This window comes from Dendropsophus ebraccatus, chromosome 7 (genome assembly GCF_027789765.1).
Source record: "Dendropsophus ebraccatus isolate aDenEbr1 chromosome 7, aDenEbr1.pat, whole genome shotgun sequence".
In the NCBI taxonomy this organism is placed as follows: Eukaryota; Metazoa; Chordata; class Amphibia; order Anura; family Hylidae; genus Dendropsophus; species Dendropsophus ebraccatus.
The window spans coordinates 36,912,639-36,926,094 of record NC_091460.1 but is presented as its reverse complement, the minus strand read 5'-3'; the positions used below and the strand labels follow the sequence as shown (position 1 = coordinate 36,926,094).

Here is a 13,456-nt window from a genome sequence, read left to right as displayed (position 1 = left end):
CTGTATGTCCCTGTACTACTATCCTGTATGTCCCTGTACTACTATCCTGTATGTCCCTGTACTACTATCCTGTATGTCCCTGTATTACTATCCTGTATGTCCCTGTACTACTATCCTGTATGTCCCTGTACTACTATCCTGTATGTCCCTGTACTACTATCCTGTATGTCCCTGTATTACTATCCTGTATGTCCCTGTACTACTATCCTGTACATACCTGTACTACTATTCTGTACATCCCTGTACTACTATCCTGTATGTCCCTGTACTACTATCCTGTATGTCCCTGTACTACTATCCTGTATGTCCCTGTACTACTATCCTGTATGTCCCTGTATTACTATCCTGTATGTCCCTGTACTACTATCCTGTATGTCCCTGTACTACTATCCTGTATGTCCCTGTACTACTATCCTGTATGTCCCTGTACTACTATCCTTTATGTCTCTGTACTACTATCCTGTACATCCCTGTACTACTATCCTGTATTTTTTTGTTTGTGTGGGAGGAAACTGGAGTACCGAAGGCTACAGTGGGCTATCCTGCTAACCACTGAGCCACCGTGCTTCTACTGATATCCTGTACATCCCTGTACTACTATCCTGTACTACTATCCTGTATATCCCTGTACTACTATCCTGTATATCCCTGTACTACTATCCTGTATATCCCTGTACTACTATCCTGTATATCCCTGTACTACTATCCTGTATATCCCTGTACTACTATCCTGTACGTCCCTGTATTACTATCCTGTACATCCCTGTACTACTATCCTGTACATACCTGTACTACTATCCTGTACGTCCCTGTACTACTATCCTGTATATCCCTGTACTACTATCCTGTACATCCCTGTACTACTATCCTGTATATCCCTGTACTACTATCCTGTATATCCCTGTACTACTATCCTGTACATCCCTGTACTACTATCCTGTATGTCCCTGTACTACTATCCTGTACGTCCCTGTACTACTATCCTGTACATCCTTGTACTACTATCGTGTACATCCCTGTACTACTATCCTGTACATCCCTGTACTACTATCCTGTATATCCCTGTACTACTATCCTGTACATCCCTGTACTACTATCCTGTACATCCCTGTACTACTATCCTGTACATCCCTGTACTACTATCCTGTACATCCCTGTACTACTATCCTGTACATCCCTGTACTACTATCCTGTATGTCCCTGTACTACTATCCTGTATATCCCTGTACTACTATCCTGTACATCCCTGTACTACTAATACTATCCTGTACGTCCCTGTACTACTACCCTGTACATCTCTGTACTACTATCCTGTACATCCCTGTACTACTAATACTATCCTGTACGTCCCTGTACTACTATCCTGTATATCCCTGTACTACTATCCTGTACATCCCTGTACTACTATCCTGCACATCCCTGTACTACTACCCTGTACATCCCTGTACTACTATCCTGTATGTCCCTGTACTACTATCCTGTACATCCCTGTACTACTATACGGTACATCCCTGTACTACTATCCTGTACATCCCTGTACTACTATCCTGTACATCCCTGTATTACTATCCTGTATATCCCTGTACTACTATCCTGTACATCCCTGTACTACTATCCTGTACATCCCTGTACTACTAATACTATCCTGTACGTCCCTGTACTACTACCCTGTACATCTCTGTACTACTATCCTGTACATCCCTGTACTACTAATACTATCCTGTACGTCCCTGTACTACTATCCTGTATATCCCTGTACTACTATCCTGTACATCCCTGTACTACTATCCTGCACATCCCTGTACTACTACCCTGTACATCCCTGTACTACTATCCTGTATGTCCCTGTACTACTATCCTGTACATCCCTGTACTACTATACGGTACATCCCTGTACTACTATCCTGTACATCCCTGTACTACTATCCTGTACATCCCTGTACTACTATCCTGTATATCCCTGTACTACTATCCTGTACATCCCTGTATTACTATCCTGTACATCCCTGTACTACTATCCTGTATATCCCTGTACTACTATCCTGTACATCCCTGTACTACTATCCTGTACATCCCTGTACTACTATCCTGTACATCCCTGTACTACTATCCTGTACATCCCTGTACTACTATCCTGTACATCCCTGTACTACTATCCTGTATATCCCTGTACTACTATCCTGTACATCCCTGTACTACTATCCTGTACATCCCTGTACTACTATCCTGTACATCCCTGTACTACTATCCTGTACATCCCTGTACTACTATCCTGTATATCCCTGTACTACTATCCTGTACATCCCTGTATTACTATCCTGTACATCCCTGTACTACTATCCTGTACATCCCTGTACTACTATCCTGTATATCCCTGTACTACTATCCTGTACGTCCCTTTATTACTATCCTGTACATCCCTGAACTACTATACTGCACATCCCTGTACTACTATCCTGCAGATCTATGTTCTGCAATTGCTGTTCTGTACTGCTTGCTTATATATTTATGCAATGCTATTCCAATTTTTCCAGCACTGCTACCCCTCCCTCTCTGTACTATATCCTTGTAGCTCCATGTACTGTTATGGTGAATGACTCTGCAGTGCTACTGTATATGTCCCTGCACTGCTATACTACACATCCCTCTACTCCTCTACTAAATGTCCCTTTACTACTAAGGTACAAGTCTCTTTACTGCTATACCCTTGTTCTCTGTAATGCTGTACTTCCACATGTCCCTGTTCTGCTATAATTCCATGTCCGTGTAGTTCTACTACCCTTAGTCGTCCTGCACCTTTTTGTACTGCCGCCCTGCACCCTTTGACACTGCACCTATCCTGCCCCTGTCCAGCCAGCCTATGTGTCCTCACCCTATCTCTTCCTGTGCACAGTGTTCCCGGTTGGTCAGCGCTTGGAGTGATGATCCCAGTGAATAGCTCTGTCCATTGTGCGACAAGGGCTGAATCATGCTGCATGGACACTTTTCCTGCTCTCTATTGGTAATCGCATTAATGGGTGTGTTCCTATTGACAAGCTGCTCTGTTGATTTAAAAGCTTTTATATAGAGAACAATTGTCCTTGCAGCGTTCCCCGTCAAGACTGTGTTACCACATATGCTGACATGCTGCAAAAGAGGCATTGACCAGACCCTGCCAGAGAATTAACCGGGAAAGAGACACCAGGAATCTGTGAAGAGCAATGTGGCGCCCTATCCTACAGAGCATTCATAGCATGGGAATAGGACCAAACTAATTTCATGCAGATAAAAGTTATATCTAGGGATTATCGCCTTACTTTCTTTGCATTACAGATGTTACGTGGATTTCGTGAATGGAGAACCTACCCTATGCGAGTCAATGGGGTTTCTAGAATTGTTTACACAAACAATAGCAAATTCCCATGATGATCCTCTCCTACTCTGGACAGTTCCTGACACAGACAGAGGTGGCAGCAGAGAGCGCTGTGTCAGACTGCAAAGAATACACCACTTCCTGTAGCACATACAGAGGCTGAAAGTACAGAAAAATTTAAAAATCTGTATAACTTTCTGACACCAGCTGATTTAGAAAAAATAAATAAATTAGGAGTACCCCTTTAATCCCCCTAACACATTAGATGTGCTGGCCAAACTTTCCAATTTTGGCAGGAGGAGCTGACCATCTAATGTGTATGGCACCCTTCTGACTCTTCTCTTACTCTTCCTCTTCCATTTAGGAAACATTCACACTCAGTTAAGTTGATTGTTCAGGTACGTGGAGAGATCATGAGAAAAAGCTGTCCACAGAACACACTAAGGGTGCGTGCACACTACGGAATTCCTGCTTATGACCCGCAGCGGATTCCGTCACTCGTACCTGCACACGACGCGCATCTCCGCCCGTGCCATAGACACTATTCTATGCACGGGCGGATTCCGCCAAAAGAATTGACATGTCAGTTCTTTCGGCAGAATGCGGAATCCGCCCCTGCATAGAATAGTGTCTATGGCACGGGTGGAGATGCACGCTGCCACGTGCGGGTACGAGTGACGGAATCCGCTGCGGGTCATACGCAGGAATTCCGTAGTGAGCACGCACCCTCAGGGTGTCTTTACACAGAGAGATTATCTGACAGATTTTTTTAAAGCCAAAGCCAGGAATGGATTTGAAAAGAGGAGAAATTTGTCTTTCTTTTATGACCTGTTCTCTGTTTATGGTCTGTTCCTGGCTTTGGCTTCAAAAATCTGTCAGATACATCTCTCTGTGTAAAGGCACCCTAAATAGTGACATTTGCCAGGTAGGAATCACAGCCAGGTTTTTATATAACAGAGGGCCCAAAAGTCTTTAAAAGGCACATAGTATGTGGAGGCTGGGTTACAGATTTTTCACTGAGGTGGCCCAGAGCGCCAAGTTACACCATTGTATATGTATATCACACAAAGGTGAACCAGGAGACCAGAAAACTAGATCACCGGACTAGAGAAGGGTAAATCTCGTGACCAGGGTCTTTAATGCAGTCTGCTATTAAATATGTACTTTGTACTTTGCACTTAAAACTTTCTAAAAATCGTACTTTCCATTAGATGATGGTTAACGTGTACAGAACAGGGCAACGTGTGGTTGTGTCTGGTCAAAATACACAGAAAGTAAAGAATGATTAATAGGTACACAATACACAGGCCAATGTGTCTTGGAGTAGGCCGTGTGCAATAAACTGTCCATCCAGCAGGAGAATCACTCCTGTCCCAAGCCAGGAGATCCAGAGCTGGAGGCGGCAGCACTAGATGGGGCCACAAGGAATCCAATGGGGAGGTGGGGTACTGTTTCTCAATGAGGTGATCCAGCTGGTGTATGGCATCTTATAACCAATGATCCATAGAAAAAAAGTATGCTAACTGTCTTATCCAGAAGTAAAACTGCCTTTTTAGTGCCACCTATAGGCAGCTACCCTGTATGATAAAGCCTGATCCATAAAACAGCACTGAAACATAATTATGAGGGTTAGGCTGGGTTCAGACTACGTTTTTTGCGATCCGTTTTTTTTTCATCTGTTTTTGCCAAAAACAGGTGGAAACACAGATGGAAAAACGGATGCAATTGTGTGCATTCGTTTTGATCCATTTTTCCATTGATTTCCATTATAAAAAGAAAACTGATCAGACTGCATCAGTTTTTTTTAGCGTCCACAAAAACGTAGTTGACCTTATTTTTGTGTACATTAAAAAAAAAGATGCGTTTTGACCCTTTTTTTTAATAATGGAAGTCAATAGAAAAACGGTTAAAAACGGATTCACACAATTACATCCGTTTTTCCATCTGTATTTTGCAAAAACGTGGTGTGAACCCAGGCTTAGCAAACCAGACACTAATCTGTGGACACTTCATCCTTTATGGGTCAAACATTGACTCACAAGATGGCTACTTATAGGTGGTATTAGAGAAACAGTTTCTAGACTCTATTGTTAGGGTCTATCCTCTCCGTACAATGAAAGTCTCCCCCCCCTAAATAATTTACTATCAATCACATCCATTGGCAGAAAGATCCATAGTCTTCCTGCTTACTGTTCATAGTCTACTGCTCTTACAATAAAAACTCCTTACTAAGGTTCTTTTCCCTGATTTACAGGTCTGGGTCTAAAGACGGGGAATAATAAGTAACTAAACAACTTCCCAAAATATTGTGATAATAAATTCTGCACATGAAAAGGTAGAGATTCTATTGATGTGGATGATACCTCTGCTTTCTGGCGATTTCTCAGTTTCTTTCCTTGAAGAACGTCTTGCTCTTTAGGACTTTTATACGTGCTCTCAGGGACCTGTATTACAGAAAAGACAGACGTTTACAATGGGTTTTCCAGTAACTACTCATACAGTTCCTCAACCCATCCTTGATCACATCCTGAGGTTTAATGTGATACCAGTAGAGTGTAGGTCAGGGGTAGGGAGCCTCGGCTCTCCAGCTGTTGCAAAACTACAACTCCCATCATGCCTGGACAGCCAAAGCTAAAGCTGGAGAGTTGGAGAGCCAAGGTTCCCTACCTCTGGTGTAAGTGATATGACCAGAAAAGACCACTATAATTATTAGAATATTAGAAGTCTGCCAAGTGTCTCTATCTCTATCTTTTTACGTGAAACATCTCTATCTTTTCAATATGAAGGTAGGTGAGGTATTATGAGAATCTGCAAGGCTATATTACTATAATATGAGCTTGGGCTCTGACTTCTAAGACTCCCGCCGTTCCTGCAAAAGAAGAGGCAGCAAAATGATTTAGCACTGTGATCCCTGCTTTATTAACGCAGTAGTCTATGGGGAGATTTCCCATGATGCTGCACATCCTTTAACAGCAGGATAGTAGATAAGTGTTTGATGGGGGGGGGGGGGTAAACCACTGGGATTCCCACAATCACAAAAATATGGGTCACATGTCCCCCTGTTTAATGGGGTACTACGGCGAAAAATATTTGTTTTACTGGTGTCACAAAGTTATATAGATTTATAAATTATTTCTATTTAAATGTCTTCCAGTACTTATCAGCTGCTGTATGCCCTGGAGGAAGTAGTCCTTATAGCAAACCTCTCCTGCTCTGGACAGTTCCTGACAAGGATAGAAGTGGCAGCAGAAAGCACCGTGTCAGACTAGAGCTAACACAACACTTCCTGCAGGACATACAGTAGCTGATAAGTACTTTTTAAATAGAAGTAAATTACAAATCTACATAACTTTGAGACCAGTTGATTTAAAAATATTTTTTTTGCAGGATTACCCATTTAAAAAGAGCGGTGACTGGACATGCATGTGCTGTACTGCTATGGCTAGCTGTATATCTAGGTCATGCTGACTGGTGAGATGCCAATATCTGTAATCACAGACAAGTACTTGGCTGTACATGGCTGTCACATTATAGTCAATGTCAACCATGTAGTGCCCAAAAAATCCACAGTGAAGCTCTCACTTGGTTCTAGCATAAGTCCCAGCAATTGGACCCGGTCAGGCAGTGGTGGGATATCCTAGCGGTATCCCATCATGGCCTCTTAGAGTGACCAAGGCAGGGGCCACAGTATGTTTTTGCAAAAAACGGATGGAAAATGGATGTAATTGTGTGCATCCATTTTGATCCGATTTTCCATTGACTTCTATAATTAAAAAAATGGATCAGAATGCATCCTTTTTTTAAACATACACAAAAACGTTCATAACCTTGTTTTTGTTAAAAAAAAAAGGATGCATTTTGATTCAATGGAAAAACACAAATCCGTTTTTTGCAAAAACATAGTGTGAATGGATGGAAAGATACTGCTCAACAATAATATGACTCCCCCAATCGTGTATCGAGTCTCCCAGGTGATGACTTACTGGTTGGTGTGGCTTTTGGATGGGTATTTTCTGTGGTACTGGGATGGTCCTTGGCTTCGGCTTTGTTAGGCTGAACTCTTTCACCTCCGTCATCTTTGAGCCTTTTTCTACATTAGGCCCATTCGCCATCTTGCTTTCAATGGCATCTAATAAATTCAGGACTTCAGGCTGCCACCTAGAGAACGAGAAAAATGCACTGATGGCAGAACAAGACATAAGGCCTCGTCTGTGACATATCCATCATGAGCAATAAATATGTGCACAGAGCGGAGGTTCAGGGAACATCAAATAAGTAATGGAACGGTAAATGAGAACATCTGGGATACAAGGAAAAATCATTAGTAATACATTCAGGAATATCATTTACTCCTGGCTATCTTGTTATGCATAATAGAGTATTACAGATAGTCTTCCTTGGTATTCTTGTCAGGATGGCACGGGTTCTAGACTTAGAAAAACATGGCTGCTTTGCTCCTGAAACACCTCTCCTGTCCTCAGTTTGGGTGCGGTATAGCAGCTTAGTTTCTTTCAAGTGAATGAAGCTGAACTGTAATACCACACACAAACTGAGCACAGGGGTGGCGCTTTTTTTAGAAGAAAGTAGCTGTCTTTACTGGCGGAAGGAACATTGACCTGCTGCAGTGCCCATAGACACAGGGGTGGTCTTGGAATTTCTGAGGCCCCAAGCGAAGTTATGTCTGGGCCCCCCCCCTCTCGACACACGCTCCACAACAATAGACCGCTGTGTGCTGCCCCCAGTAGTATATACCCCTTGTGCGCTACCGCCAGTAATATATACTACTTGTGTGCTGCTCCCTATAGTATATACCCCTTGTGTCCTGCCCCCAGTAGTATATACCCCTTGTGTGCTTCCCCCAGTAGTTTATAGACCCCTGTGTGTTCCCCCGGTTATATATAGCCCCCCCCCTACCTCGTGTGCTCCCCCAGAAGTATATCGACCTCCTGTGTGCTGCCCCAGTTGTATATAGATCCCCTGTGTGCTGCCCCCGGTCTCATATATACCCACTGTGTGCTGCCCCCAGTTGTATATACCCCCTGTGTGCTCCCCCACTAGTATGTAGCCCCCCTGTGTGCTCCCTCAGGGGTATTTAGCCCCCCCCCCCTGTGTGCTCCCCCACTTGGATATAGACCTCCTGTGTGCTCCCTCACTTGGATATAGACCCCTGTGTGCTCCTCTAGTAGTATATAAACCCCCTGTGTGGTTCCCCCAGTAGTATACAGACCCCTGTGTGCTCCCCCAGGTATATATAGACCCCCTGTGTGCTGCCCCCAGCAGTATATAGACCACCTGTGTGCCTCACCAGTAGTATATAGACCCCCTGTATGTTCCCCAAGTAGTATATAGACCCCCTGTGTGCCCCACCAGTAGTATATAGACCCCTTGTGTGCCCCACCAGTAGTATATAGACCCCTGTATGCTCCCCCAGTAGTATATAGCCCCCCTGTGTGCTCCCCCACTTAGATATAAACCTCATTTGTGCTCTCCAAGTTGTATATAGACCCCATTCTGCTGCCCCCACTAGTATATATACCCCACTGTGAAGCCCCAGTAGTCTATAGCCCCCCTGTGTGCTCCCCCAGTTATATATAACCCCTGTGTGCTCCCCCTGTTATATAGCCCCCCTGTGTGCTCCCCCCATTTATATAGACCCCCGATGTGCGCTCCCCCAGTTAAACAGACCCCTGTGTGCTCCCCCTCCCATATAATTGCCCAAGAAGAAAGGAGAAAATGCTGAACTTATGTAGCCAAAAAAATAATCTTAATTAAATACAATATTAAAAACAATTCATTCTTTTAAAAAGAGAAAACAAAACATTAAAGAAGAGTGGCTATCCCGGAGGAGGTAGTATTTATGCTATACTATTATTGCACATGCTGTGTCCCCGACCAACTAAACACGCCATTACATAGGCAGATCATGTAAAGTGCCAGTGCATATCTGTAAGCAGTACTAATCTGTCTGACCATACATCCTAATACAAGGCTGCCTGTAAGTATTCCTGACCCCAATTGTCTTGGAGACACAGCATAGATACAGTACATGCCAGGTAATTTCAGTATATATCCTCCGGGACGCCACCACCCCTACGCGCGTTTCGTAGTCTTGGTTCGGGGGTTCCCCTCCCATATATAACACAATAAAACAAAAACTTATACTACGAGTGCTCATAGTTACAGTTCAGATGGTAGCAGCGAGCAGGGCAGTGTCCCTGTCCAGCGGTCTTGAGCACAAGAGCGGAGCGTGGGGGCCCCCCTGGATGGTGGGGGCCACAAGCGATAGCTTGGGGTGCTTGGTGCCAAAGACCGCCACTGCATAGACAAAGACGTCATACTTACTTTAACAATGGATTAATCCAGTTTTCCTTCACATAATTTGAATCGTATATATGACTCCATTCGTCTTTTATCCATGTGTTCAGGTTTAGGACATCGCAGAAAAACCTAAGAAACTGAGAAGATCATTTTATCATTGGGAGGGCAACATGAAACACAAGGGGGGAGATTTATCAAACATGGTGTAAAGTGAGACTGGCTCAGTCGCCCCTAGCAACCAATCAGATTCCACTTTTCATTCCTCACAGACTCTTTGGAAAATGAAAGGTGGAATCTGATTGGTTGCTAGGGGCAACTGAGCCAGTTTCACTTTACACCATGTTTGATAAATCTCCCCCAACGTGTGTACAGATGGCTCCAGAAGTGTGGGCAGATTGTGCTTTATTACTATAAGGCTATGTTCACACTATGTATTAACAATGGCCGCTGTGTGACATGTTCCTGCGGCCGATACTGCCATATCGACCACAGTAACATCATTTTATTTTATTTTGACTGCGGGCACATTTGGGTGTAGTTTCAATCCAACTAAACCATAGAGTTCATTGCAATGTCCGGACGTCAGAACGGCCATACATTGCCTGAGTGGGAAAAATGGCCATTGTACACACTCGAGCGGCCAGAAATGAGGCCATATTTGAACAAAAGCCATTGCGCACTACACTGTGTTATTTTAAAGGGGTACTCCAGCGAAAATCTTTTTCTTTTAAATCTGGTTTCAGAACGTTATATAGATTTGTAATTTACTTCTATTTAAAAATGTCAAATCTCCCAGTACTTATCACCTGCTGTATGTCCTGCAGGAAGTGGTGTATTCTTTCCAGTCTGACACAGTGCTCTCTGCTGCCACCTCTGTCCATGTCAGGAACTGTCCAGAGCACAAGAGATTTTCTGGTTCAATGTTTTTATTAGGTTTTTTAAGAACAAATTACAAAACAGAAAATCTATAAGCACTGACTTGCTGCTTCTCTCAACAGTTCCTGACATGGACAGAGGTGGCAGTAGAGAGCACTGTGTCAGACTGGAAAGAATACACCACTTCCTGCAATACATAAAGCAGCTGGTAAGCACAGGAATTTACAAATCTATATAACTTTCTAAAACCAGTTGATTTGAAAAAGAAAGAGTACCCCTTTAATCCCAAACAATGGCCGTTCCTGTCTTAAAAAATACACTGTGTGAACAAAGTGAAAGAATGAAAACGGAGCAAAAGCTTTGTCTATAAAGACACTGAACAAGCAGGAGATGCTATATGTTCTTAGGCTATCTGTAGGATTGTGAATGCTGCCGTGATACAAGATTATTACAACAATAGTAAAGCATCACTACTGAATGTAGGGTCTAGATAAAGGGGGAACCTAAAGTACACAGCTCCCTCCTGAGTGCTCCAAGGACTATACACACACAAGACCCGGACATATGCAATGATATGGAGACTGTGACTATGCAGCTCCCATTCCAGATGCCGCATATAAATTCCAGGCACATATATGTTTCCGTAGCACTGTAGTTATCTGTGCGCTGACGTCAGGCGCTCGGGATCTGGCAGGCGGCTCCAGCTATTACAAGGTGGCAGAGGAATCTAATTATAGGTGGCTCATTTGTAGCTGCATATGTTCATTACTGTGGGGACTGTGGGGCCGGGTGTGATGTCACTGGTGAGTGGGTTCGCATCCCACCTGGCGCACCAATCTTTCTTCCTATTACTGCATCAACATCTGTGGGCACTCACTCTGTTTCTACATCTCATTGAGTGCAATGAAAACAATCCACGCCTTTATTGACAAGCGGCACGTAACAGCTCCGTGTGAACTCGAAGCATAAAGGAAGGTGAATCTGAGTAAATACATGAGACAGAGAGTTGGCACAGGGTTAGAAAATCCATTTTCATATACCCTATAAAGGAATTCTGCCCCAGCATACAAATAGTGTCTCTCTGTCTGGAGAACCTGTCCTGTTCCTTATTACGCAAAAAGCCTATTGGTGTGTATGGGCACCATGTAATACCAAATATCCCCTGTGATGGCGCTGTACAGGAAGCGAACACTAAGCCCAGTCAGGAAACACTGATCAGAAGGCTTTAGGAAAACATCAGTGTTTCCTGACCATAAAAATGGAGTAGAAAAAATATATACGCTCACCTGCTGCAGGCCACTGTAGGGGCTAGCCAACTTCTCCCAGCTCTGTGCACAAGTGACGTCACCTGTACGCCACAGCGCTAGGAGATAGAACGGTCGCTTAAGGCTGGAGGCATGATGCTGCCTCCAGCCAGAAGAGTGACTGACAGGGCTGAGAGCCAATGGCTCCCAGCCCTGCCAAAGTGCCACATTTAACTTAATCCGCATAAAGGCGGGTACATTAAAAGGGCCAACTTCAGCACCTGGCAGCACTTGCCTAGGTGCCGGTGCTGGCCCAGGCTGCCAGCAATGCATCCGAAATTTCCTTATAGCTTCCGGTAGTGACTGACAGGGCTAAGAGCCAATGGCTCCCGGCCCTGCCAAACAAAGCGCCACATTTAACTTAATCCGCGTAAGGGCGGGTACAGTTAAAGTGTCAACTTCAGCACCTGGCGGCACTTGCCTAGGTGCCGGTGCTGGCCCAGGCTACCAAGCAATGCATCCGAAATTTCCTCATAGCTTTCAGATGGGCACCCGGTGCTGTCCAGAATTCCAGATACCCTCATAGGGTACTATGAGGCATCCATGCAGGACAAGTCTTATAATTTCCGGGCCTATTTGCCAGTACAGACACCATTTAAGAAAAATTCTGACAGGTGTCTATGTCAAATAGAACCCTATGGGTCAGAAAATCTATCCAGGTTTCCTGATAAGAAATCCAGATAGAATTTCCTGAAATGTGAAGGGGGCTTACTGCTAGACGTTAGGGATGAGCGAACCGGACGAGGTTCGTGTTCATATGAACCTGAACTATCGGCTTCTGATTCCGCTGTCTGCCCACTCCGTGGAGAGGGTGGATACAACCTTGAGGACCGCCTGGAAAACTGGGATACAGCCATAGTCATAGGCTGTATCCCAGTTTTCTAGAAGGTCCTTAGGCTGTATCCACCCTCTCCACGGAGCGGGCAGACAGCGGAATCAGAAGCCGATAGTTCAGGTTCATATGAACACGAACCTCGGCCGGTTCGCTCATCCCTACTAGATGTCCCCACAGATTACAAATAATCACTGGGGGTCCGAGCAGGAGGACAGTGTGTGATCAGCTTATTGTCATTACACCCTACTAACAAGTAAACATTGTCCAATGGGTTAAAGCCCTCTAAATCAATAAGGTTTAAATTTTTCTGAGCTGATTTCCTTAAATAAATTATTGTTTAATAATTTAGAACTCCAAATCCCATACATAGATATCTATTTAAAGAGGTATTCTGGAAATGTTGTTTTCTATTGAACTGAGCTTGGAGCACAGTTAAAGGGGTAGTTCACCCAGAAAAATTTTCTCTCACATCAGCTGGTGGCAGAAAGTTATATAGATTTGAAGGCCTCATTATCTCGTTCCATGTTTCATGGATGACACGGATGTGGAGGGCCTGTAGTTGACCCCCCCCCTCCGCATGGCAGTATCTCTAAAATGATGCTGGGAGGGAGAAAACTGAATGAATATATACTGTAAAGACATTGCAATGTTGCGCATATTCATACAGTTTCCCTTCCCAGCATCATATTGGAAATGCAGGCATGAGGGTGGGGGGTGGAGGGATTTCAACTACAGGCCTCCCTTTTCCATGTCATCTGTGAAACATGGAAG

General features: G+C 44.1%; 1 protein-coding gene across 2 annotated transcripts in view; it reads right to left on the bottom strand.

The window, feature by feature from the left end:
- The window catches only part of CFAP99 (cilia and flagella associated protein 99), a 67,055-nt gene that overhangs the window by 39,278 nt on the left and 14,321 nt on the right, over window positions 1-13,456 (bottom strand). For both annotated transcript variants that reach the window (XM_069976389.1, XM_069976390.1), the window contains exons 5-7: window positions 9,695-9,807; window positions 7,336-7,510; window positions 5,716-5,796 (exon numbers count right to left, since the gene is read on the bottom strand). In XM_069976389.1, the coding sequence (XP_069832490.1) occupies window positions 5,716-5,796; window positions 7,336-7,510; window positions 9,695-9,807 (369 nt within the window). The remainder of the gene's footprint in view (window positions 1-5,715; window positions 5,797-7,335; window positions 7,511-9,694; window positions 9,808-13,456) is intronic.